Genomic DNA, 27,251 nt, shown 5'->3' with positions numbered 1-27,251 from the left:
TACACTAAAACAAGCTTCCTGAGCACTGAACTGTGTTTTGTACACATTTCCACTGGTGTCAGCAAGTGAGACACAAAGAGATGATAAAAGGAAGACACCTGGCATTTTGAGAATGCCATATTCAAAAACAGGGCAATCCCAGTTGTTCTGCACTTTAACGAAATTAAATTCACTAATAATAATAATAATAATAATAATAATAATAATAATAATTCCTTAGATTTATATAGCACTTATAAATAGGCACTCAAATGGCTTTACATTGTGGTCTCCTCAACCACCACTAGTGTGTAACATCCACCTGGATGATGTGGCGGCAGCCATAGTGCGCCAGAACGCCCACCACACACCAGCTATTGGTTGAGAGGAGTGTGATGTAGCCAATTCAGGGGTGGAGATTATTAATGGGCCATGATAGATAAGGGCCAATGGGGGAATTTCGCCAGGACACCAGGGTTATACCCCTACTCTTTACGAGAAGTGTCCTGGGATTTTTAATGACCACAGAGAGTCAGGACCTTGGTTTAATATCTCATCCGAAAGACAGCAAAGAAAGCAGCAAAGAAAGCAGTTTCATGGTGTGCTGAAAACATCAATCTGTAGCTTAAAGTACACCATAAAGAAGTCAGACACAAGTGACTACAACACTCAAAAGGTAGCTAATAAATCCTCACAGAATCAAAGAAAAAAGCGCAGGTAATGATTGAGAAAAAGGTTTGTGGAACCTTTAATAGGGAGTCTCAATTAAAACTCAAGAACAATCTGTTACGGTGAGTTGAAGGGTCCGATGATCTGGACAGTTGTTTCATGAGTGTTGCAGAGTGCATTTTGTTTCATGAAAATCCACCAAGTGCTTATCCAGCTCAATGGGTTTGTTTTTTGGAAAACAGAATTGTATTAAATTCAATCAATATACACATAACTATGGTTCAAAAAAGAAAAACAAAAAGCCTCACTGAAATTAAATAACAGTATCAGTATCAATCTGCATATTATTTACACAAACATCTCCAGGCTGTGAGAATTAAGGGGGTGGGTTTTGGTGGGGACATACATTTAATTCAAAAAACAAATTCAGCAAGTTTCATCAACATCCAGAACGCAACGATGTCGTCGGCTCATTTTGGACCGTAGAGAGAAAGAAACCTTGGCCAAGTGCTTTACCTAAATCAATCCCAGCATGCCTTGTGGCCACTGCAAAGAGGCTACAGGAGCACAATCATTATTAGCTTTGGACATGTAGCCTAGTACACCACTGGTTTTCGCATAGCAACCCAGGACAGGCAGTGTTGAAGTGGGCGGAGTTCTGATGGGGGGTGGGGGGGTGGGGGGTGGTTGGTAGCGAGTGTGTAAGAGGGAGAGGCTTTGAGAACAAGCCCACTGCTGCTTCTGTCTGTCAGGGTGGCGGTGTTTTATTTTTAACTGCGGGGCAGGCTGCACATCTCACAGTGCTCTGTGCCCGGTTGGTTCATGAAGGTGCAGTGGAGGCAGGACCACATGGCAGAGGACGATGCTGGAATAGATGGGCCACCCATGGCGTAGTCAAGAGAGCCTCCTGGCTGCCCTCCCACTGTGCCTGTGACAGAAAGGAAAGAATGTAAAATAATGAGAATAGCAACACGAAACAAACAAACACTCATGCTTAACAAACTGCATATCAAAAATCATAATTAATGAGTAACATTCAACAACATTAAAGATTTATTTTGTAATGAGCTTTTTAGGTGACTTTCCTAGTTTAACCTTCTTTTATCAACACCCACGATGCCATTTAACTCTGTGCTGACAATTGCACCGGAGGGAATTAGCCTTTGCTTCAGCTCTGCCCAAAGTCCAGCTCTCTCACCTCTTTATCTGTACACTCCGAAGTTCCAAAGTTCAATCAAAGCCACTGTGCTGGAGTTCTCCAAAATCACTAACTAGTCAAGCTGAGTCTCTACTGTAACTCAGCACTGTGTTGTATAGCTGCACTGCATTCTGGACCTTTGAGTCCAACGTTTGTTGTCTCCACTGCGCAACATAGCTGAAATGGTGAATGGTGAGTGAGAAAAGAAGTGCTTGTTCTTCTGTTTTTAGGGGCGAACAGCAAATTCTGACTGTGATAACAGGGCAGGGCGACAGTGGCTCTGGTGGTAGGGCGGGTTATCCGCTAAACGTACGTATGACTGTTCGATTCCCGGCCTTGATTATACATGCCTCCACATGTAGAAGTGTCCTTGGGCAAGACACTGAACCCCAAGCTACTCCTGATGGCAGGCTAGCGGCTTGCACGGCATTGGTGTGTGTGTGAGAATTGCTGAATGACAAACACTAAACGTAACAAAGCGCTTTGTAGAATTGCTAAGGTGAAAAAGCACTATACAAGTATAGACCATTTCCCATCATTTATCAAGCTAGATACAAGAGGATTTATAAGTAAACACTAAGAAGAAATTTGGTAGCAAATGCCAAATGCCTGTCCTATTCATCGAACATGGACCCTATTAAGGATGTAAAATAACAGCGTTTTAGAACCTACGTAGTGCTCGATATAACCAAGTTAGATTCAGCCGCAACAGGAGCGACTTCGATAAATTCCTGTTTGGAAATCAGGTATTTACAAGTGAGATGCAAAAATCTAAGACAAAAACCTTTATTGTAATTTTATCTGTAATCATATAAACTAAACATAATTTCCAGTTAATAGAATATTAGAATATCACCATACGCAAAGTATGTATTAAATGACACAAAATACAGAACCACTCATTAAGGAGAGATCTCTACTCCCTCAGTGCGTGGCTCACATTTAGGAACCTCGGCTCGGCTCACTTTGAACATCGACTGAGGTGGAACTAAAAAAAAAAGTACCAGGTACCAGGTACTATCCACAGCGGAAAACCCCCAAAAAGCAAGCAGAGTCGAATCGAGTCATACTATGTGGAGAAAAGTGCCTTAAGAGCACCATCGTTAACAGTTTGTGAAAACAGTTTGTGAAAACTGGTTGTTTTGTAATACTGGCACAAATGAAAGAACAAACAATAAAGAAGGCAAACCAACACAAACCCATAAACTGAGGCAAATAAAACGTCCCAGTCAGTTATAACAAAAGAAACACCTCAGTATAAATCTAAAGACAGGCCGGTCTGGCTATGCATAAGCTGTAAACAAATGCTGTAAACAAATGAAGGGAGATTTTGCACTTGCTTTTTATTATTAATGTTTCATATTATTAAATAGTTTTATTGGCATAGAAATGAGTAAAAAAAAAAAAATCTACTTCTGTTTTTCAGGTTTACCTGGTGCGATGATTTGGTGCTCAGAGCCGTCTGTGCACTTGAACTTTTATGAAGTTTTGTGGAAATTACTACATGCGAAATCAACTGGCATTCATCAACATACGAATACAAATAAGAAGGAAAAAAAATCTGCATTTCCTGCCACGTTTACAAACGTTTCGATGTCTTTAGTTCCATTTGGTTTACACAATAATAAATAAATAAGTGACCCAAATGATTAAAAACTCCCCAAATGTCCCCAAGGAGTTAGAGATTCACTTACTACAGAGTTGCTCGATTGTAGCCCACTGCTCAGACTTCTTCCAGGTTTGCGCCAGCTCTTCATTTGACGTTTTCACAGCCTCCAGTAACAACCCAATACTGTCCTGTAAACAGGAAAGAAATATAATATAAAGCACAGTTTCCTTACTGATACCCACAGGAACTGTAGTCCTTAAAGGAAGCCACACATCCCAAAAGGTCAGTACAGTTGTTTATTAACGTGTCGGCTTATGTTTAGCAAATTGCACTAACTCAGCCTCTGTACTATGGTGCCACCTGCTGGACAAAGTATTTACCAAGTGGCTAATTCTTGGGGTTAATCCATACAGCATTACTAACAGTATCACAATGCAACAAAACCAAGTTAACATTAATCAGCTAGTGTAATTAACACAAGAGCGAAAACATTTAACAACCTTACATACTGCACATTGGAAGATATAAGTGTGTGTGTGTGAGAGAGAGAGAGAGAGAGAGAGAGAGAGAGAGAGAGAGAGACATAGAGACTTCTGCAATACTTACTCGCAAAGGCATGACATCATTAGTAACGAGGAAGATGAGCAAGTGGAAGTCAGAGACGATGTCCAAAAAGGACGAGGAGGAGCTCTGGGAGAGATATGTAGCTAAACTGTGGAAGTCCTGATCATAACAAACACACAGAACATTAACATGATTAATAAAAAATTAAAATGTACTGTATTTACACTACCGGCCAAGTTTAGACACACTCATTCTTTGTTTTTATTTTTTCCCCCACATTTTAGAATAATAATATGAAGGGTGAAGGGAAATTTGAGACATTCTAGACAACTGTGTGCTTCCAGTTTAGGGGAAGGCCCACATATGGGTGTGATGGGAGTGAAGGCGTCCACATTCTTTAAGTACATAAGTTTAAAAACGTTAAGTTTACACAGTTAAAAATATTTGCTGGTTCTCAGTTATGATGATGTGTCTAAAGTGTGCAAGCAGCTACCTGTGTTTCTCCCAGTGCGTCTCTGTTCTCGATGGGGAAGCGGAGCGTGGAGGAAAAGGTGAACACAGGGTCCTTAGGGAAAGTGGTGGGGATCTGTTCAAAAGACAGAACACTTTTTTAAAAAGAATTTCAAGCAAACTTAGAAAATATATATTCGATACTGAAGATTTTATGCTTAAAAGATAGAACTATTCACTATATTTGCCACACTGTAACACTATAAATGGAATTTAAATGGTTAATAATAAAAACAAGACTGCATCTAGCACTTCATTTCACAATCTCTTCATTTCACAATCATACATTTGGTTGTGACTAGTTCTGAATAGGTTCTCAAACTAAAACCCCTTTAACTGTCAAATAAATTCCACAGTGAAGTTCGGTGGCTTTGACTACGATAGTTCTTCATACAATTCAAGTCATGCCTGTTCATGACAGAGATCGCACAATTAAACAGAAAATGTCAGATCCTTAACTACTTTAAACATTGGAACAGATTCTGAAAAGGAAATTATATACGTTACTTACATCAATAATTAGGTACTCCACTGGTAGAGGCCGGGCCAGGTACGTGATGTCGTTGCCAAATTTGTCTTTATCCTATAGATAAAGAAAATAAATTGAATAAGAGAAAGACAAAAAAATGTGGGCAAAGAAATTGAAGATCAGGAAACTCGAGTCAAATATTTTGAATCTGAGACGTTAAAGGAAATATATTGTTTTAAGACCTTGCAGCTCATCTGCAGACTGAAAATGAAAACTTTGACCGACTCCTTTGTTATCCGGCTTTGACCGTTTCAGGTTCACACAGAGTTCAGAATGATCGGCTTGTCATTCGAACCGAATGTGCAGCGCGGTATTCAAAGGGCTCCATTCAAAACATTACGATAAACTACAGTTGCAAGCAAAATGATTCGACCCCCATTGCAAATCAGGTTTACTGTCAAAATGTTCAGACTTTTAGCTGTTTCCAATGAACAAATCAAACAAAAGTAATTGAAACAGTTCAACACAACGAATGCTTCAAGTGGTTTCCCCAAATTCAACTGAGAATGCAACTTATAATGACTTCAAGTTTCAAATTTATTCAACCCCTGAATAGAATCCCTCACAACAGCACAAATATGCAAAACAGGTGTTGTCTCAAGCACACCTGATGCAACTAATCAAGGGCTTTATTCATTGCACATGTGTGCTTGAGCTGGAACGCATAAAATAGGTTGTGAAAAACCCTCAAGTGGCTGCAAAAGACCTGCAGCGAGACTTGGTGGCAACAGGCACCAAGTCTCGCTGCAGGTCTTTTGCAGCCACTTGAGCTCAGTGAGCACAGTAAGACATGTACTAAACGCAGAATATTTTCACGCCAGAACTCCAAGACATACACCACTACTGACCCCAAAGCACAGGAAAAGTTGTTGGAACTTTTCGGTACGATGGAGCAGCGGTATATCTGGAGGAAGAAGTATGAAGAAAGAACACTCTGTCCACGGTTAAGCATGGTGGTGGTTCGGTGATGCTCTGGGGCTGCTTTGCATCCTCTGGCACTGGAAAACTGCAGCGTGTGGAAGGCAATATGGATTCAGTGAAGTATCAGGAAATCCTAGGAGAAAACGTCATGCCGTCTGTGAGGAAGCTGAAGCTTGGGCATCATTGAACCTTCCAACAGGACAATGATCCCAAGCATACCTCAAATTCTACCAAGGCTGGTTGCAGAAGAAGTCCTGGAAGATTCTACAGGGCTATCACAGTCACCTGACTTTAACCCCATAGAAAATCTCTTGTGGGATTTGAAGAAGGTGGTTGCAGCACACAAACCCAAGAATATTACTGAACTGAAGGCCATTGCTCATGAGAAATGGGATACGATTTCTCAGGAACACTGCCAGAAGCTCTGCATCTCGTTTGCAGCAGGTCATAACAGCAAAAAGGTGCTCTAAGTACTAAAGATGCTTGCTATGAAGGGGTTGAATAATTTTGAAACTGGAGAAGTCATTGTAAGTTGCATTTTCAGTTGAATTTAGGGAAACCACTTGAAGCATTCATTGTGTTGAACTATTTCAAATGCTTGTGTTTGATTTGTTCATTGCAAACAGCTGAAACTCGGTACATTTTAACAATAAACCTGATTTGCAATGGGGGTTGAATAATTTTGATTGTAACTGTATATGCCATCTGTGCCGTGCCCTATTACAATTTAACAATAAAAGCAATCATTTACAAGTCACAGCAGGTCAAGCTCTGACTACTTCCTTATGAATTCAGTTACATCAAGCAGCAGCACTTCCACACTGGAATTTAAACCAGAAGACTTGTATAACACGTTTCCCTTTATTCAATGTTCCGCTGTTGCACAAGTACTGGGAAAGGTGCTGCATGGAGAGAATTTTAATGTCTTAAGCATGACTAAACCTACACTTTGGTGCCACTTTGGGAGCAGAATACACTTTATTCTGAGTATTCTTTATCTACACGTAGCTATGAAATTTTTTTGCAAATGTAAGTGTGAGTGTGAGCGCATGTACCTTATAGAAGACGTCAGGGACGTACTGCTCACTGCTAGACTCTTTAGCATATCCGAGTTCAGGAGTGTCTCTGCAGGGCAACAGGCACTCATCCCTCACCAAGGCCATGCACTGATTAGACACTTGGTAGCCCTCAAAATGTACCTGGTTATCAGGACCACCTGCGCGCACACACAAATTTTAGACCTCGGCATACATGGGGCAATTTAGTTCAGCTATAAGACAGTGTACTGGCTTTAACACACTATATATTAGGTCCATGACTCATCTTAGTCTTTTTCTTTTTACAACAGCCAGAAGAGTGATACAAAAAAAAAACATCAGACGCTCTGCAAGCTGGGTGCATTTAAGGAATACACTAGGCATGTAGAAGAATAATTTGCTACATATCTCGCTGATAGCTCAGCTGTAATAATAATTAAAAAAAAGCATTCAAATACACACCAGAATAGACACGACACGAAATGATTATATAATATATATATATATATATATATATATATATATATATATATATATATATATATATATATATATATATATATACATACACACATACATACATACACACACACACACACACGCACACACTGTTGTGATGCCCCTTTTCACATACACACAAATTTGGATTGTATTACATGTAACTTCAAACCTGCAATCAAAAAATTAGTTATCAGGATTAACAAAAACCTTTGCATGTAGACACTGAAAAATGTAGAATTTTGCATAAAATGAGCACATGAAGATACTATTTGATAATAAATACTCTATCGCTTCCCTCTTTGTGCACAAGAAGACTTTATTACACTACGGATCTTTACTACTATCACTACATGTAATGGGAGAATCCACACACCTGTTGCCAACACTGTGACAAATTTTGAGCCAAAGTGGCCATCAGGAGAGAGCCGGCATGAATTGGCGTTCTGGTTCTGGAAATGTCCGGCCGTGATGCACTCCTCTGAACTCAAAAAGTACGAGTCCTGCACAGGAAACACGTTACGCACTAGAGGTCAGTCGATTGATCGGTTTTGCTGATCAATCGGCACCGATAACCGATAGCTGGAACTGTCAGGTTATCGGGAAAAAATCCACACAAAGAGAGGAACAGGGAAAAACTGTCATTATGCATTACGAGAGCAGCCTCTAGAGGCGAAATGAAAACTATCACTGACAAATTTTATGTTATGTTATTTGGAGTCCGACTTTTTAGTTCAGTTTGGATGTATATCTTATTTACCTTAATACTAATTAATAGTTAATATATATTAATATTTATATATTTACACTACCGGTCAAAAGTTTGGAGACACTCGACTGAAATGTTTCTCATGATCTTAAAAACCTTTTGATCTGAAGGTGTTTGATTAAATGATTGAAATCGGTGTTGTAGACAAAAATATAACCGTGCCAACATATTCATATCTTTCATTAGATAACTGATATTTTATTTACAAAAAAAATCTATTTCTAAACGGATGACTTGGAGCGAAATATTCCGAAAAGCAGCCAATAGGTGTCCAGCGTAGGTGGGAACTCCTTTAATACTGTGAGGGGGATTCCTCAAGAAATCAGTTGAGAAAATGCAAAGAATACACTTCTGCAAATTTTAGGCAAAAAGGGGGTCTACTATGAAGATGCTAAATTATTAAATTATTTTGATTTATTTTAGATTTTTTATCACAACATAACTCCCATAGTTCGATTTGTGTTAGTCCAGAGTTTTGATGACTATTATTCTTTTAATATGTGGGGGAAAAAATAATAAAAATGAAGAATGAGTGTTTCTAAACATCTGACCGGTTGTGTATTTCATTTTAAAAAGTACAGTACATTTTTCATGGTACAGTCTACTGTACAGTACTGTTTTATTTTTGTAATAAAGTTCAGCAATATTTTACTTTGAGTGTTACGTTTTCATTCAATATCAATTTTAAAAACTATAGGTTGATTGATCGGTTATCGGCAGGTACCGCCCACCTTTGGTATCGGTAAAATTCACTATCTGTCAGCCTCTATTGCACACTTAGAAACACTGAAGACTTACCTTGTTTCTAGTGTAGCGCACTGTGCCTATTCTTGTATCCTCCGACAGCAAGTCTGTGAAGATCCATCCCACCTAGAGCATAAGAAAATACTTATCTAATTCACTGTTGTCTTAATATACTATTTCCCCAAATTTAGCAATTCCAGAGAAGCTAATTAATAGGCCTAATCTCAAACATTTGGAAAGGAGCAAATGGACACGAGCTGAACTTCCGACCACACAGATCAGGCAGACAGTAGGCTACAGAAATGTTGTGCCAGTAGTTAAACTGAAAAACAAGGTAACTAGGCAAGCATGCTAACAGAAATGTATTTTAAAGCTTTGCTAAAGACGGGGCACAGGAGTTACCTTGCGGAGACCCAGTTTAGCAGCGACCTCCTCCACTGCTGCAGCTCTGGGGTCATCAATGAGCTCCAGACTGTTCTGAGTACCAATCTGAAACCAAACATATAAGAAACCGTCATCACATGTATCCGATCATCAATAAGATTAAAATCGGTCAAATTTGTTAACGTGAAACATGGCCGATTACAGCTGCAGTTATACACTATGTGGCCAAAAGTATATGAACACCTGACCGTCACGCTCATGTGCTTTCTGATCATACCGTTCCAAATTTAGTTCCCTCTTTGAAATTGTTATAATAACCTCCACTCTTCTGGGAAGGCGTTCCACTACATTCTGGAGTGTGGATGTGGGGATTTGTGCTCATTCAGCCACAAGAACGTTACTGAGGTCAGGTACTGATGTCATGTGAGGAGGCCTGGAGTGCAGTCGGCGTTCCAGTTCGCCCCACAGGTGTTCAGTGGGGTTAAGGTCAGGGCTCTGAGCAGGCCACTTGAATTCTTCTACTACAACCTTGGCGAACCATATCTTCATGAAGCTCGCTTTGTGCACAGATGCGTGGTCATGCTGGAACAGGTTTGGATCTCTTAGTCCCATTGAAGGGAAATTGTAATGCTAAGCATACAAAGACATTCTGTACAACTGTGCGCTTCCAACTTTGTGGGAAATAACCGCATATGGGTGTGATGGTCAGATGTCCACATACATTTGGCCATACGGTGTATAACAAATTTTAATTTGTGCTATCTTACATCTTCTTCTTATTAGTAACAGTACAGTTTCTTTTTATCTATATTTTCACTTGTTCACACCCTTTGTAATGCAAATGTAACGCAGTCATGCCAGCACCTTGAACATGTACTTGAATGCTGCACCCCTCACTACAAGTAGACGAATATTTCTCAAGCCAGATACAACAGCTAGGATAGCACACGACAGACAGAAGCGTTAATTGCTCACCTCAGGATACCTGACTAATAGCTTTAACCCTCTTCTTTAAAAGTTTCCCATTAAAGCCTTCACCTGTGGTGGTTCATAAATGGCGGCGACCTCAGCACGGATTCCCAGTGGAATGTCTTTATGTTCCGTGTAGCGGCCATACAGGTAACCCATCCGCTGACTTCCTGTCTTCCTCCAGAAGTCCAAGAAACGGTCTGCGATGGTGTGGTTCTCAAACATGATGTTATCCACATGTCTGTATTTCTGTAACGCATACCCATTTTTGTTCATGGCTCTCCCATTGCTTCGTACTTATACATTAAACATCATAGGATATCCAAGAGACAGAACCCTTCAATAAGCTCCCTTTCACTCTCTAAGCCATACTTAGATCAAGTAGCTGCTGTAGGAAGGGCAGGTTCATAAAGCCAAATGTTGTACGGACAACAGGAATTAAAACTAACAGCATCCAGCAAATAAACATCGGGACAGAGATGACCCCAAGACTGTACAATGAGTTCAAACATTTCTTTCAAAGGAAATCTTAAAACAGCATTTCACATAAAACACCACCCTAATTATCAAGAAAGTAACCGTCAACATTTTTTCATATATAAAATACTGAATGACACACTCTACCTATAATTAAGTAATTGCAAAACCAGTTATTTAAATACGATCATTATTTACACCTACAAATATTTTATTTTAAGAATACATTTTTTAAAATGGTATTTTCAATATTGCCATACAATGGATGAGGCTAGTTTCTTCATTTTAGTATTCTGTTGACATTTTCTGGCCGAGAAAAAAAAAGCTCCCAAAAATCCAGAGCTGCTCAGACTTTAAGGTCATGATGCTTTAGAGTACCTGTCTGTTGAGGGTGATAGCACTGGGCTGGCACTTGGTGCAGATGCCCTCAGGCCAGGGCAAATGGCCCTCACAACCTGACTTGATCTTACAGCTGATGTTCTCCAATGCTGCAAACTTGCCTCTGTGAAGGAAAGGAGATTAAAAGGTGCATGAGGTAAGATTAGTCTTTTTTTTCCCCCAAGATTATGCCGACATTTAAATTATATCTGCCCGTGTTCACAAATCATCCGCCCCTAGGATCTATGATGGCCTGTAGAGTATCTATAAAATGGCTGGCAGGAGGTGCATCCAAACACGAACAAGCATTCTGAACCAGAAGTCAGTATTCCCAACTGGTTTTCTCAGCAATACACTTTTGCTAAGGTCTCAGCGTAAATTTTTTTTTTTTTAATGATCAATTTCTACATAGCCAACCATCCAGCCATTTTCCATCCTGTTTATCCTACACAGGGTCATGGGGGAGCCTGGAACCTCTCCCATGGAACTCAGGGCACAAGGCGGGGGACACCCTGGACAGGGTGCCAACTCATTGCAGGGCAAAATCACACGTGTGATTTTTGTACACACCATGTACAATTTGGAAATGCTAATAGGCCTACAATGCAGGATTAGGGGAGGAAACCGGAGTACCCGGAGGAAACGCCCAAGGCTTGGGAAGAACATGCAAACGCGCAAAGGTGAGATTCGAACCAGGAGGTGCGAGGCAAATGTGCAAACCGCGCCCCCATGCTCTATATACACTATGGGTCAAACGTTTGGAGACACTCGACTGAAACGTTTCTCATTATCTTAAAAACCTTTTGTTCTGAAGGTGTATGATTAAATGTTTGAAATCGGTGTTGTCTGCAAAAATATAATTGTGTCAACATATTCATATCTTTCATTATAAAAATAACATTTTATTTACAAATAAATCTTTTTTTTTTAAATAGACGACTCAGAGTGAAATATTCCTGAAAGCATCTGATACGTATCCAGCGTAGGTGTGACCTCATTTAATACTGTTTAAAACACATCTCAGGGAGATTCCTCATGAAATCGGTTGAGGAAATTCCAAGAATACATTTCTTTTTGCCTAGAATTTCCAGAAATGTATTCTTGGCATTTTCTCAACCGATTTCTTGAGGAATCTCCCTGAGATGCGTTTTAAACAGTATTAAAGGAGTTCCCACCTACGCTGGAGTAACACGAATGGAACTATGGGAATTATGTTGTGATAAAAAATCCTAAATAAAAAAAAAAATTATTTAATATTTTAGCTTCTTCAAAGTATTAAATTATTTTTTATTTATTTAGGATTTTTTATCACAACATAATTCCCATAGTTCCAGTTGTGTTACTCTAGAGTTTTGATGACTTTATTATTCTTCTAAAATTTGGATAAAAAAATTAAATAATAAAGGAGTATTTCTAAACTTTTGACTGGTAGTGTATCTATTTTTCAGGTTAACTTTCAAGTAAGGGATTAAAAAAAATAAATAAATAAAAAAATAGGAGCACTGTACCTTTAAAGTAGAGCTTCCAGATGCCCTGAATTATTTATATTTTCCCCCATATAGTCAAAACCTTCAAGGAAAACTCACTTGTCTGCTCCACCTGTCAGTTTGCGGATGTAGGCGTGGAACGACATGTGTTTAACAGGTGGGTCGAGATGATTCAGGTAGTCTTCGTCAAAAGGCTGCCAAAGATTAAATAAATAAATAAATAAATAAATAAATGAATAAATATATATACACACACAAGAATAATAAATTCGCATACCATGCACTTTTAACACAAAGGTGTCAGACTCTGTCATTTATACTCTGTAAGCTCTGTCATTTATAGGATAATATCATTAATATCCTACCCTTTGTACATTTTCTTTTACGCAGTGACTCGTCTATGAATTACTTCCCAACGGAAGGGGAAAAAAAAAAAAAAAAAAAAGAACTCTCATATTCACGTTCTTACCTCTAAAGGTACACAGTGAACACATTTCCCCATGGGACCATGCCGGCATCTAAAAATACACATGCATAAAACACTGAGTGAACCACAATACACACACCGAGAACATAAAAGCAACCTAGATTTATTTTTAAAAAAGAGCTCAGAAAGCAAAAGGCAGACTCACAGCTGGGGATCTTGGTTTCTGTATATCTTGCCGTCCTGCTTGGCCAGATACTGATCAATCTCATCCTCTTGGACCTGTGACGCCGAGTGTGAACGAGACATGGAGGATGAGGCGGAAGAAGACAGAGAAGAGTGAGGCTGTGCTGTGTCCATGTTCTCGCTGGAGGAACCAGCTGATGACGGGAAGAGAAAGAGCATGTCTCCATGCCTAGATAGGAAGAGTGTTTGAAAATGTTACAGAATAAATTTATTTTTTTTTAAATGCACAGTTTAAAGTTGTCTTAAGCACAGAAAAGCATACAATGGTGTCGCAGTGGACCTTATTATTATTCTTTTTACTTCTACTTCCCTCAGAGCCAAATGTAATGTTTAGATTATGAATAAATATTAAACCCAATCTTCATAGGGGGAAATATAAAATAACTATGTGTACATTCAAAGCTATATTAACCTGCAGTATGTAAAGGAAAGATACGCCTGTGCATTATAGAGATGATTATACATTATATCAAAAGCGCCATGTCTAATTGTGCTTAGGAGTCGCTTAGAAAGTCTTTACGGTGCAAATCGGCCATTATAGCGCAATTAGCTTAGTACTGGGTGGCTAATTAAACAGTGCTAGTACCTGCATGTGACCCAATACTGATGGTTCATAATGCACGGGTAGACTTACTTGATTTTAAGCAGACTAAGGGTCTTGTTCTGAGAGAGAATCTCGCCTGTCTTGTTGCGATTCAGATAGATAGAAAACCCATTCGAGCTGAAACCAAACTCTTTAGCAACCTTTTGGGGAGAAAAGCAGAGGGAGAAAATGTTGGCTGTCCTGTTTATTCGTTTAAAAATAAAAAAATAAATAAAAATTTAAAAACCAACCACAAGACAATTTTAATAAAAGTAACAAAACCACCCTGTCTGGTTTATCAGACAAAAAAGCAGAATGCCAAATCGTCACTAGTTTAACTGTGGAAAGCAGGATATAAAGGCTGTGCTGGTTCATCGGAGTGATACAGCAAGAATGAAAGAACAAGAAAAAGAACAGAGAAAGGAAAAATAGCTGCAGTAACATGGCATTAATCCCAGCTCAGTCAGCACAACTCGCACAATCACATTCTCACCACAGGAACAACAACAGATATTATGAAACACCCCATAAGCTGCACGTTCACAGCCCTGTCAATTCTTTAAGCCAAAAAAAAAAAAAAAAAAAAAAGTCAGACCACTTAATCTGAAATAAGATCATTCTGAACTTTTTCCCCACATGATCTCACGTTGAATTCGCCAGTGAACAAAATGAGACGCAAGATTATCCATGAAGACAGCGCGTGGCCTGGTAGAACGCTTACGAGGACATTAAAAGATCGATCATAATGCAATTGTGGGTGATATCTAACAGAGAAAAGAGTTCTGAATCGACTACAGAGCTCAGTGCACTTAGCAATAAATGGAGATGTACTTACTCTAAGATTCAGATTTCATTAGGAATGCATCGAGCCCATGACCATCACTTGAGTTATATAATCTGTCCATTTCCCATAACGCTTATCCTACACAGGGTCACGGGGAGTGTGGAGCCTATCTCAGGGGACTCAGGGCCCAAAGCATGGGACACCCTGGACGGGGTACAAACCCATTGGAAATGCCAATCAGCCTACAAGGCATGTCTTTGTACTGGGGAGGAAACCAGAGTACCTTGAGTAAACCACTGAAGCACAGTGAGAACACGCAAGCTCCGGAAGTGAGATGTAAAAGAGGCAAAGCCCAGGTGTGCAAGACCATCTTTAGCCAATACTTCGCTGCAGCCAGGACTGAGTTGCGTTGTTACCCGTTTCCACTTTTACTGAAATAACAGAACATGATCTCTGTATTGATCTGCAGATTCGCCTGCTCACTCGCTCGCTCTCCTCAGCAATGCATGAATCTTTAATTCGACGCTGCAGAGCTGCAAATACAGGGACTCTAATCTAGATAAATACGAGGTACATTACAAATGAGCTCATGTTGTGCTGTGACATACTTAACCTGATAGCTGATCTTCAGCCAGGCTCGCTGCATTTAACTGCAAGCCACCGAGAGAAATCAGCATACAACTGCGTGTGTCTGACAATTCTCGCCGGTCTATCACAGCAACAGCTATTAAGCTATCCCGAAACGACTTCTACAAAATGACGTTCAATAAGATGAAGTGGTCACTGAGAACAGACTGATGAACTGTGTGGGACTATTCTGCTCCAACGCAGTATTTTTTCAGATCTGTGCACTTGTTGTCTACTCTGGAATAACACAGAAGTGGTGAGCGAGACTTGCCATGAATACCCTTGATAACATACAGCATGTTGTGTGTGTTATGTGACTCCGCGACGTGCGGCTCCGAAAGCGGCGCGTGTCAGAGAAGAGTGTGGTCTCCGTTTTTAAACAGAGCCCTCATTAATAAATCAGCAGTGAACACGGCAACAGGAGCGACACTGTCTGAGCTGCTGGAAATGTCAAGACTGCCGCTTTCATAGCTATGTCCAGTAAGACTAAAGGATTTCTGATGAGTGAGAGTGGGATAGCAGAAATAATAATAATAAAATAAAGTATAGTGTGACATGAAGCAAAGTCCTGCAGTGATTCATGAAAAATGCTGCGTTCAGTGTTATCTAGGCCGATTCTGAAAGAATCCAGTAAAACGTCATTCCAGGGGTCATTCTAGAATTGAATGCACATTAACACTCATTTGTCCGGCTAAATAAAGACCTAATGTGCTCTTGCTCAGTCTGTCCTGTCAAAACTAACCATGCAAATGAAATTCAAAAGATTCAGAAATAAAGTAGTACCAAATCAGCTAGCTTTCTGTGCTTTTTTTGTTTGCTTTTGTGTGTGTGTGTGTTCAAAGATCTAGCGTGCACCACACCTTCTTCAGAAAAGCCGCAGCAGTCTCACGCTTGGTTGAAGCGATCTTTTTCATCCCATCTGGAGACTGGACACGAATGATCTACAAGAAAATAAACATGTCAGATAGTTAATGAAGTCAGCCTTTCAGGTTATTTTGCATTTATTTCGGACAGAACACTCGAACCGTTCTTATCGTGACATTCCAGCAAAACTTGATCTACCAGCTGCAGGTGGAAGAGCATATGTTCACAACTATCTGTGAATCAGCACATCGTGGATGAATTCATTGTTCCATCAATGATGGCAAGTCATCCTGGCCCAGATGCAGCAAAACAGGCCTAACCCATGACACTACCACCACCATGTTTCACAGATGGGATAAGGTTCTTATGCTGGAATGCAGTGTTTTCCTTTCTCCAAACATAACCCTTCTTATTTAAACAAAAATATCTATTTTGGTCTCATCCATCTACAAGACATTTCCCCAACAGCCTTCTGGCTTCTCCACGTTGTTAGCCAACTGCACACAGGCAACAAAATTATTTTTGGAGAGCAGCAGTTTTCTCCTTGCAACCCTGCCATTGGTGTTCAGTGTTCTCCTGATGGTGGACTCATGAACATTAACATTAGCCAATGTGAGAGAGGCCTTTAGATGCTCAGATCTTACCCTGGCTCCTTTCTGACTATTGCACATCTTGCTCATGGAGTGATCTTTGTTGTTCAACCACTCCTGGGGAGGGTAACAATGGTCTTGAATTTCCTCCATTTGTACACAATCTGTCTGGCTGTGGATTGGTGGAGTCCAGACTCTTTATAGATGGTATCAAGTGTCGGATGATCCTCAGAGCTCTGATAATGGCAGCAAAGATACTTTGGGGTTTTCAGGTCAAACAGCTTTTTGATAATGACTGATCACAAGATTAACACTGTTTACTGGGGCTTTTTTTTTTTTAGACTGGTAAATCCATCATGGCAGGAGATTGTTTTACAGGTTGTGTTTTTATTCAGAAGTGCTGAATTGCAATTTAAAAGTAAAACTCAGAACTTTTCATCTTTCATTTAAACACTGTGGGTTTAACCCAGTAGCAGTTTATTCTTTCCGCAGGTAAGAACTTTACTGACAGAAATACGAATCGGTGCGTTGTTAACGGTGACACATTCAACGAGCGGTCAGCGGTAGCATCACAAGCTGTCGCATGAGGAGTGAAATTAACATACTGCACAGCATACTGGTGTAATACAACCGATAACGCATACATGTCTGGGGATAAGTCAGGTTCGTTAAATGTGTAACAGGTAAGTTTACTCCTGTTTCTCAAGAATAGGTCTCTAATATTTAAAGTGCACCTATTATGGTTTTCCAAATATTACCTTTCATGTAGTGTGTTATAGAGCTGTTTGTGAGTGTAAAAACGTCTGCAAAGTTTCAAAAATCAAAACGCACGACAAACGGACTTATTGACTCCCAAAAAGAAGGAACCGATTCTGAACCTCAGAAACGAGTCGTCAGAAATGACATGCTTACAGACTTACTTCCTGTACAAACCTACGGAACTTGGTAACAAAAATCCCCACCTCAGGTCTTCATTGGCTGCTCACGAACAGACGGAGCTACAACTCGTTACGGTAGTGGGCGTTTCCTTTTCGACACATGCTGACAGCGGTAGCCCAATCACAACAAACATCTGACCAATCAGAGCGGAGTATGTGCTCTGAATGGAGGAGAGTAGAATGAATTGGACCGTTGATGCAGTTGTTTGTGACACTGGGGGGGTACTAATCCTACAATTTATATTATGAGCATGTTAAAGTGTTTTAAAGGGTTCCTCTCAAGGTTTCTTCCTCATATAATCTGAAGGAGTTTTTCCTCGCCACCGGCTTGCTCATTAGGGATAAATTCAAACACTTAAAATCTGTATCCTGTGTTTATATGTTTCTGTAAAGCTGCTTTGACACGGTGTCCATTGTTAAAAGCGCTATACAAATAAAATTTTATTGAAATTGAATTTTTGGAGCTTGGATGCATGTAAATCATACAATAATATGAGACCTTTAAAACAAAATTAGACACGTTTGTAAATGTATTTGCGCTGTAAGTAAATGTGTTTAATATTTGAATGATTTTTAAAAAATATTTTTTTTTACTTCTTGAGCCCACCCCCACAACTATCCCCGCCCCTGTTTGCGAAGCCCCGCCCCCAGGATCTATCAGGCTGTATACAAAATGACAGACAGGAGGCCCATCCAATCACAAACAAGCAATCAAGCTAGATCAGTATTCAGTTTTCCAAACGGGTTTTGTCAGCCACTTCTAACACTTCTGCTAAGGCCATGGCCTAAACTGATATTTTTCCATCATGCTCTACATATCTTTCAGAGAATTTAAACAAGTGAGAAATATAGTAAAAATAAATAAATAAATAAAAATCGACTATTGCACCTTTAAGTAAATATGTGTTCAATATTTGAATAATTTTTTAAATATATTTTTTTAACTTCTTGAGCCCACCCCCCACCACTATCCCCGCCCATGTTCGCGAAGCCCCGCCCCCAGGATCTACCAGGCTGTACACAATATGACTGACAAGAGACCCATCCAATCCGGACCAGTATTCAGTTTTCCAAACTCATCCACTTCTAACACTTCTGCTAAGGACATGGCCTAAACTGATATTTTCCACCATGCACTACATATCTTTCAGAGTATTTATACAATTAAGAAATAGATTTAAAAAAAAAATCGACTATTGCACCTTTAAGTAAATGGAATCTCAGCAGTGATGAGACCTGGTTAAAGGAGGATACAATTCTCAATAAAAAGCGGGGTTTAGTAGCTCTAAAAACGAATGAAATTTAAAACGTTAAACCTGTTATTGAGCGATCCGAGTAAGTTTTCAGACATTTAGCGTGATAAGAGTCTCATTGTTCAGCATGTGAAGTGTTTAAGAGCAGGAGAGCTGCTACTTTCTCTCTGAACTCAAACACTTCATGAAGCTCAGTGTTTTTCCACACAGCTGAGCGTTTCCACTCACTAATCCCTCTACACTCCGTGTTCTTCTTCCTCCTGCTCCTGTATTCCTGTCCCTTATCTCAGCCGGGCCCTGACTCTTCTGACCGTTAGCTTGCTAATCAGTTAGCATCACGCTAACAATTCTGCTGCCTCATCACCCGGAATATAACTGCACATTTCACTTCCTTACAGTCGTTTTCCCCGACTTATCAGGAGCTACTCAAAACTGCACAAACATATACTTACGATGTTTTCCGACATGTTTACTCGGGTCTGTGATCCCGAAACCTGAACTCAGATAACAATATTAGCGTTTACAGTACCGGCTATGATTGTTACAGTCTGCACGAAACTCAACTCCATAACTCTGCACTGTGTGTGAAAACGACGGCCGTGTAACAGCCACTTCCGTCGCCTAATTTGTTTTCCCAATAGCATTAAGACAAACCCCGCCTTCTACGCTATGATTGGCTATTGTGTCATATTTCAAACGCAAGGCTTATTGATTGGACAGTGGAACTCGAGTATGATCTATCAGCCAATCGTGATGCAAAAGGCGGGGCACTACGACAACGTTCTCGCGTGAAGATGCGGAAAAACGGGTGGGATAAATCAATGTGTATTTGTGACTGTTGCCGGAAGTTTGTCGTTTTCAAAACTAAAGTCTACGTGAGCACTATTATGGAGCTAACAGACGCAAAAATAGTCTTGCCATGTTAAAATATTACTATAATAATATTGGAAGGAAAGTTGCTTTGTTTGAAATAAAGCAAGGGAGCAAGTTCTCTATTTTTTATTTTATTTCTTTAATTTTATTTTAAATAAATAAACAAAGTTCCACTGATGTTCACACATACATAATCTCCAAATATAAGTCTTGAGCCACAATTAGTTCAAAAACTGTGGAAAAAAAATAGAAGTGGACAAATAGTTTTAAAAAGTGTTTTGAGGGATGGACGGTTGAATTGGAACCATTTATTTATTATTCATTTATTTACAAACAAATAAAAAAAAACTCAGAAAAAGTCAATCTTGTTAGCTTAGCTAATTTTTACGTTGCTCTAAAAATATCCACCCATCCATTTTCCATACCGCTTATCCTACACAGGGTCGCAGGGAGCCTGGAGCCTATCACGGGGAACTCAGGGCACTCAAGGCATGGGACACCCGGGAAAGGGTGCCAACCAATCACAGGCCACAATCGCACATACGTTCACACAATTTGGATTTGGCAATCAGCCTACAACATGTCTTTGGACTGGGGGAGGAAACCAGAGTACCCAGAGGAAACCCCTTAAGCATGGGGAGAACATGCAAGCTCTGCACACAGGGTGGAGGTAGGACTCGAACCCCCAACCTCAGAGGTGTTAGGCAAATATGCTAACCTTGCTACAATCCTTTGCTATGTGGAGGGAAAAAATTTAACCAGTTAATTACTTACTTAGTAGTAGCTAGTAATCAATTAATACAATAAGTAATATTATACGCTCAGATTCATAATTTTATTAGCTATTTAATTTTATTAAAACTAATTTGGATAAACACAATAAAATGTACAGATGCATCTAAAAAAAATTGGATATCATGGAAAAGTTCATTTTTCCCATAATTCTATTCAAAAAGTGGAACTTTTATATAGTCTATATTCATTATGCATAAAGTGTAATATTTCAAGCCTTTTTTGTTGTTGTTGTTGTTTGTTTTAATCTTGTTGATTACGGTTTACAGCTCATGGGAATCAAAAATCCAGTATCTCAAAATATACATAAATTTCACTTTATGTGTAATGAATGTAGAACATATGAAAGTTCCACTTTTTGAGTTCAATTACGAAAAGAAAATGAACTTTTCCACGATATAAAATTCTTTTGAGATGCACCTGTATAATATTTTTAGCTACTGTACATGCTTTATCGTACTTTTTTTATGCAATCACCACATATAGACTGATCAAAATAAATAAACCTGATATTTATTGAATGTAATGAAACTATTAAGCAAATTTTTTTTTAAAAAGAAGAGGCAAATAGAAATGTATTAACTTGTGTATTTATGTGTATTAACATCAGGGAGATCTGGACTCTGACAGTTGATATTTTTCCCCTTTTTATAAGCTTTATTTTGATCTCATCCTGTAGAGAAGACACACTGTTACTTCACTCACTGATTACAGTCATGGCGTTGAGTAAACTGTCAAAGATTTGATGCATTTACCATCTCTTGAGCAAACATACCAACAGTCATGTCGTTCAAGTAAAGCGCAGGAAACTGGGTCAGAGTTGATATAAATGTTTGAGATTATGGAAAACGTATCAAGTCGTTTCACTGTAAAGAGTACTGTGAGGGTTTGTGCAGAGAATTAGCAAAGTGCCACTGTACATAAATGAAAAGATTATTCTGAACATTTCAATGAGACTATTCAACACAACAAAACAACAAAAATAACACACACACACACACACACACACACACACACACACACACACACACAGAGCACAGCACAATGCAGCATCCAACAGACAAAGTATAGACTGTATAATGAATAAGGAAACCTATGAAAAGAACATGCTATTCACTTTACAGAATGTACAAATGAAATCAGTTTATGATGGTTTAATATACACAAGAAATATACAAAGATAATCAGTAAGAGTTCAGTGGAAATTAAATTAGACTATAGATTTGAAACAGCACAGTGGAGACAGAAAGACAGCAGGCAGAGACAGCAAGAATGAATGATGCCATTCTGAGTATGAAAGATAATCAATAATGAACTAATCAAGATGCCAAACAGAACAATTGAACACTTTCCCGATCGTAATCGCCTGAACCCTGCACTAAACTTTAATCACACCATTTTAATAATGCAGCGTATTGAAGCGTGCGGTTCTGGCTTCTTTATCGTTTTCTTTAAAACTGCTAGAACAAGCAAGCTGTGGACATATCAGGTGGTACTGCCATTGCAAGACAGCCAAGAAAGTGGCAGTTTGTTTTTCTGAGAAGTCCTAACCTTAAAAATGACCATGTTTTGAACCCGGATTGCGGAAGAATGTGTGATAAGATCTCTCTAATATGTGATAAAGTGGAATAGTTTTTTGTTTTGTTTTGTTTTTTTAATGCAAGGTGTCGAATTTATTCTTTGTCAGTCAACTAGTATCCCATGTCTACAGGAGTTTGACCTTTTTATTTTTTTTTTATTTTTTTTTTAAAGATGGATAAACCTCCAAGATTTTCCCAGAGCGGCTGGGACACGTGAAATGAGAAGCCGAGCATTTCACGGGTACAGTGCTTATACTCACTTGAGGCTGTTTGCTTACTTGTTTAAGTTTGAAGTTCTGTTCCAAAAGAAAGGAGGATATAGAAATGAAAGAAGAGAACAAATGGGAACAGAGAAAGAATGGAAGGACTACCTCTAAAATAACAGATGCTATCTGACAGACAAAAAGTCAAACACAAATAGGTATGCTGGTCCAAGTTAATCTATGAGCAGAAAAGAAAGAAACCATGAGCTGGACAGTTAGGTAAGGGTATTTGTTTGTTTGTTTGTTTGTTTTGCTCAGATTTTTCCAATTGTGTAATGTTCTACGATAAGGTGTGCGTGCAAATGGACCCAATGGAGCCCATAGCCAGTGTGGAGGCAGAATGGAAGGGGGAAGTGAAGAGGAAGATGGTGGACTCAGATGATGCCGTATTGAGCCAGCTCGTGCAGCTCCAAGTGGCTGAAGGCCTCCCAAGGGCAGATGACTGTGATGTCTGTTGGTAAGAACACACAAGAACACTCACTTTAATGTTCTCTAAATGCATATAATACAACATTTCTCACCATAGACACAGAATAACTGATGTTCTGCTCTCTAGTTAGACTTAGATGTCCCATCGTCCCAGAGCATCTCTTTGGATTTTAAGTCAATTTTAATCTCAGTTACAGCAATATAAACCAAACTGATGGAAATACGCATTGAATTGTAAGGGTTAAGCTATGTCTTGGACTAAATCTGCACTATCCTTTTAAGACACCTGCTGAAAAGCTTTTCAGTGTCCTCTTGGTTATCTTAAGCAGCTTGCCAGGAGAGCTACACTCAAGGCTTTATAATCTGCCTTTACAGCATTTATAATGAGTCATGACCAATGTGAACAGCCCGTCTGAGGTAAAATATAATTCACGCTCAAGGACTTCAAACCAGAGCAGCCATGATTAAATGGATGATGACGTTGAGATGATGCTAAAAGACCTGTGAGAAGGTGATAAAGAAAATATTACACTTACCAGTGCCTAAACCTTCCATACCAGGGATATCGTCTCCAAATCTGACGGGGCCAGAACAAAAGTTATTAACTACTATGCTAAGTAAATGATGTTCTGCAGTACATAATGAATACGCTGACATTAATTCAAATGAAATGAGGCAATCTGTAATTATTCCACACTTAGACTATGGAAATGCACTAGAATGAAATAATAATAATAATAATAATAATAATAATAATAATAATAATAATGATGTTGATGATAATCCTTACCCCTGGATGCCCTTCTTTGGTGGCTTGCTTTTAAACTGGCGAGTCTGCCTCTGTTTAAATTTGGGTGGGCCTTTGCGTGGTGTGGCTGGGCCTCCGGTCACCCGGGTGGCCGACTTATATTCAGATTTAGGGGGTTCAAGATTCATAGCTGTTGGTTGTTTTGATGAAACCACTGTTAGTTAGTGGTTGTTTCGTATTCAACCCCCACTTTATTCTCTCTCCCTGAGTAGAGCTTCAGTCTGATATTACTACAAAGAGAGAGAAAGAGAGAGAGAGAGAGAGAGAGAGAGAGAGAGAGAGAGAGAGAGAGAGAGAGAGAGAGATGTTACTTAAGTAACATTAGTTATTTCATATTTATCACATATATCATTATACATATCTCCTAGAGTGGAATGTTAGACCAGTCCTGAAATGTGTATGTCAGTAAGCATAAGCATCACACAATACTTCCATTCTTACTGTACATGGAGTGTACACTGTCCTGGACTTGATCCATAATCCTCTTACTGATGAATGACATGTGTCTATAGACAAATGAATCTAGAGATGAATGCCTCGTGTGGGCCATGATCCCTGAGAGGAGCCTGAGACAGTAGAGCAGCCCAGGGGTGACCCAATTTATCTAATCCTGGGCTCAAATTAATAAGATCCCCAGTGCTACTGATCATAACATGGACTAATCTTATTACACAAAGGGACAATGATGGACATGCTAAGCTCTCAGAAAAGAGCTGAGTCAAATGAAATGTCCTGAGCTGGTCTCCTTCAGTAAAGACTGACTCGAGATATTAATCACTATACTGTACATGCCATGGTGTTAGCTATTTTCATTTCTTATAAGTACTGATATGTTGAAGACAGACTTGCAATGATTATATTTTATTAAAGCTGTTTATTTTTTACTGGAAAAGAGTTTGTGGGGGACAATGATTGAATTTAAAAAACCACCAACTCTAGAACTTGTATTTATTGCATAAACAAAAACAAAAAACTCTATTAAATGTACCGAATTGATCTTTAGACAAAATCATTTTTGAGAGACATTTGCTTGTTAATCCTCCACATTTCATAGACTTCACTTTAAATCATCCATTCATTTTAGTAATTGCTTTATCCTCTTCAGTGGATCCGGAGCTTATTCTGGGAACACTGGGCATGAGGCAGGAATATAAACTAGATATGATGCCAGTCCATGCACATACTCATTCACACTTATGGGCATTAGCATAGCCAATAACCTTAACGGGAGTTTTTGGAAGGTGGGAATAAACTGGAGACCCCAGAGGAAACTCACATGGATATGAGGAGTACATAGGAAACTCCACACAGACACTTATCCCAGTTTAGGATTGAACCGTGAACTTTGGAGCCATGAGGCATCAACGCTACAGTACAGGATGCTCCACCAGTATAATTCCATTACAAGAATGAAATGTTTTTCATCTTCGCCACATAGAATAACAGGGTCACCCGACACAAGGTTCCAAATCTTATTATTTTGCATTTAAATGCGTACCAGATCTTTGCGCAACATTCCATATTCAACTGATTTCTAGAAATCTATTTATAATTTCATAATCTGCAGATTTCTAAAAGTCTATTCGGGATTCCGTGCTCCATGAGTTCTAAAACTCTATTCAGGATTCCGTGTTCCACTGAGTTCTAAAACTCTATTCAAGATTTCGTGTTCCACTAATTTCTAGAAATCTATTTAATGATTTCATAATCTGCAGAATTCTAAAACTCCACTAGAATTTAATGTTCCACAGGGTTCTAAGACTCTGTTCAGGATTTCATGTTCCCAGTGATTTCTAGAAATCTATGTATGAGTTCATAATCTTCAGATTTCTAAACGCCTATTCAGGATTCCATGTCCTACTGATTTCTAGAAATCTATTTATGATTCCATGTTCCACCAAGTTCTAAACTCTATTCAGGATTCCATATCCCACAGGGTTCTAAGACTCTGTTGAGGATTTCATGTTCTAAAGATATCTAAAAATCTATTTATGATTTCATTATCTGCAGAGTTTTAAACTTATGAAGGATTCCATGTTCCTCAGGGTTCTAAAACGCTACTCACCGCTGCAGCTGACTGCCAGCCTGAACCTGCGCAGCACCGCTCGTTGTACGTGTCTCCGTCCCCGCTGGAGGAGTGGGTGTCTACGCTTGGCTTTCTCAGCAAGAGACTACTGATGGGGCGTTTTTATCCTCTGATCCCTCAGCAGATTAGGAAAGTGACGCCTACCTACTTCTGATCTCATATCTGTGCATGTGTGTGTATATGTGTGTGTGGGGGGGTATAACTGACAAAATAATTTTCAAAAATAAAATGTAAATGTTATGATTGCATTAACATTCACCCCTACAGCTGCGAAGTTCTTGTGCTACCTGTTGCCATCAGGAGTCACATAATTAGTTGAAAGTAGTTTGTCTGTGTGCAATTAATGTGTCACATGATCTCAATACCTGTTCCTGGAGAGACCCAGAGTTTGTTAGAGAACATAACTGTATAAACAGCATCATGATGACCAATGAACAGGGACATCCAAATAAGTCTGGGACAAACTTCTGGAAATGTATCAATCAGAGTTTGCTTATAAAAAAATCACAAACTTTGAACACCTCGACTTTTTGTCTCTTATTGAACAATTGAAAAATTCAGCAGAACCACGATTCTGCCTAGAGGAGGCCGTGCACCAAAAATCGGGCCATTAGTCAGAGAAGAAACCATCTATCCATTTTCTATACCGCTTATCCTACACAGGGTCATACGGAACCTGGAGTCTATCCCAGGGGACTTGGGGCACACCTTGGATGAGGTGAAAACCCACTGTAGGGTACAATCACACATACATTCCCACACCCATTCACTCACTATGGACAATTTAGAGATGCCAATCAGCAAGTATTCAGCTATGTGTAGCCAATCACTACACATGTCTTTGGACTGGGGAGGAAACTGGAGTACCCAGAGGAAACCCCCAAAGCATGGGGAGAACACAGGGCAGAGGCAGGAATTGATCCCCCAACCCTGGAGGTGCAAGGCAAACAGACAAAAAAAACAAGCTGTAAAAATTGTGTTGTAGAAATGTATATAATTTTAACCTACAATATGATTAATATCATGAGAAAGCCTTGGCAAAGACTGGACATGACCTTTATTTGTCCAGAGCTACAGCTTACTTCCTGATTGAATAATTTTACACGTAGTAACTGGAAAATCAAGTGCAATAAAACTCTGCTCATTAATGTGCACTCCCATAGCATACTAGCAAAAACATGGAGGATGTGTTCATTCCTATATAAATATTTTCTTTATCAAATGGTGTTAAAGCATCATGTACCATTGGCTGAAACACTGAGCATTTATATACTGTTTACATTATATACACTTTTTTAAAGAGTCACATTATAACATTGCTAAGATCTTGTTATCTAAGCCAAATTCCAATCTTAAACAACTCATTATTCTACGTGTATTTTATGACAC

General features: G+C 39.2%; 2 protein-coding genes across 2 annotated transcripts; both read right to left on the bottom strand.

Moving 5' to 3' along the window:
• Nucleotides 1-697: 697 nt before the first annotated feature.
• On the bottom strand, nucleotides 698-19,645 carry nploc4 (NPL4 homolog, ubiquitin recognition factor). Its single transcript, XM_053685145.1, has 17 exons — nucleotides 19,484-19,645; nucleotides 16,247-16,327; nucleotides 14,027-14,136; nucleotides 13,355-13,561; nucleotides 13,192-13,240; nucleotides 12,822-12,916; nucleotides 11,236-11,359; nucleotides 10,450-10,629; nucleotides 9,430-9,516; nucleotides 9,082-9,153; nucleotides 7,891-8,017; nucleotides 7,035-7,195; nucleotides 5,041-5,112; nucleotides 4,513-4,605; nucleotides 4,062-4,178; nucleotides 3,541-3,643; nucleotides 698-1,576 (listed from the first exon to the last, which is right to left on the bottom strand). The coding sequence occupies exons 1-17, from the start codon at nucleotides 19,496-19,498 to the stop codon at nucleotides 1,419-1,421; spliced, it is 1,851 nt and encodes a 616-aa protein (XP_053541120.1). The 5' UTR covers nucleotides 19,499-19,645; the 3' UTR covers nucleotides 698-1,418.
• Nucleotides 19,646-22,445: 2,800 nt separating this feature from the next.
• pde6gb (phosphodiesterase 6G, cGMP-specific, rod, gamma, paralog b) lies at nucleotides 22,446-25,932 on the bottom strand. The gene is given in 4 exon segments (NM_001200941.1): nucleotides 22,446-22,990; nucleotides 23,505-23,545; nucleotides 23,759-24,006; nucleotides 25,842-25,932. Coding segments are annotated over 3 exon segments (264 nt in total). The 5' UTR covers nucleotides 23,905-24,006; nucleotides 25,842-25,932; the 3' UTR covers nucleotides 22,446-22,913.
• Between the last annotated feature and the right edge of the window lie 1,319 nt (nucleotides 25,933-27,251).

This window comes from Ictalurus punctatus, chromosome 13, assembly GCF_001660625.3.
Source record: "Ictalurus punctatus breed USDA103 chromosome 13, Coco_2.0, whole genome shotgun sequence".
In the NCBI taxonomy this organism is placed as follows: domain Eukaryota; kingdom Metazoa; phylum Chordata; class Actinopteri; order Siluriformes; family Ictaluridae; genus Ictalurus; species Ictalurus punctatus.
Note: the sequence above shows the minus strand (reverse complement) of the source record. Positions and strands in the feature narration are given on the sequence as shown.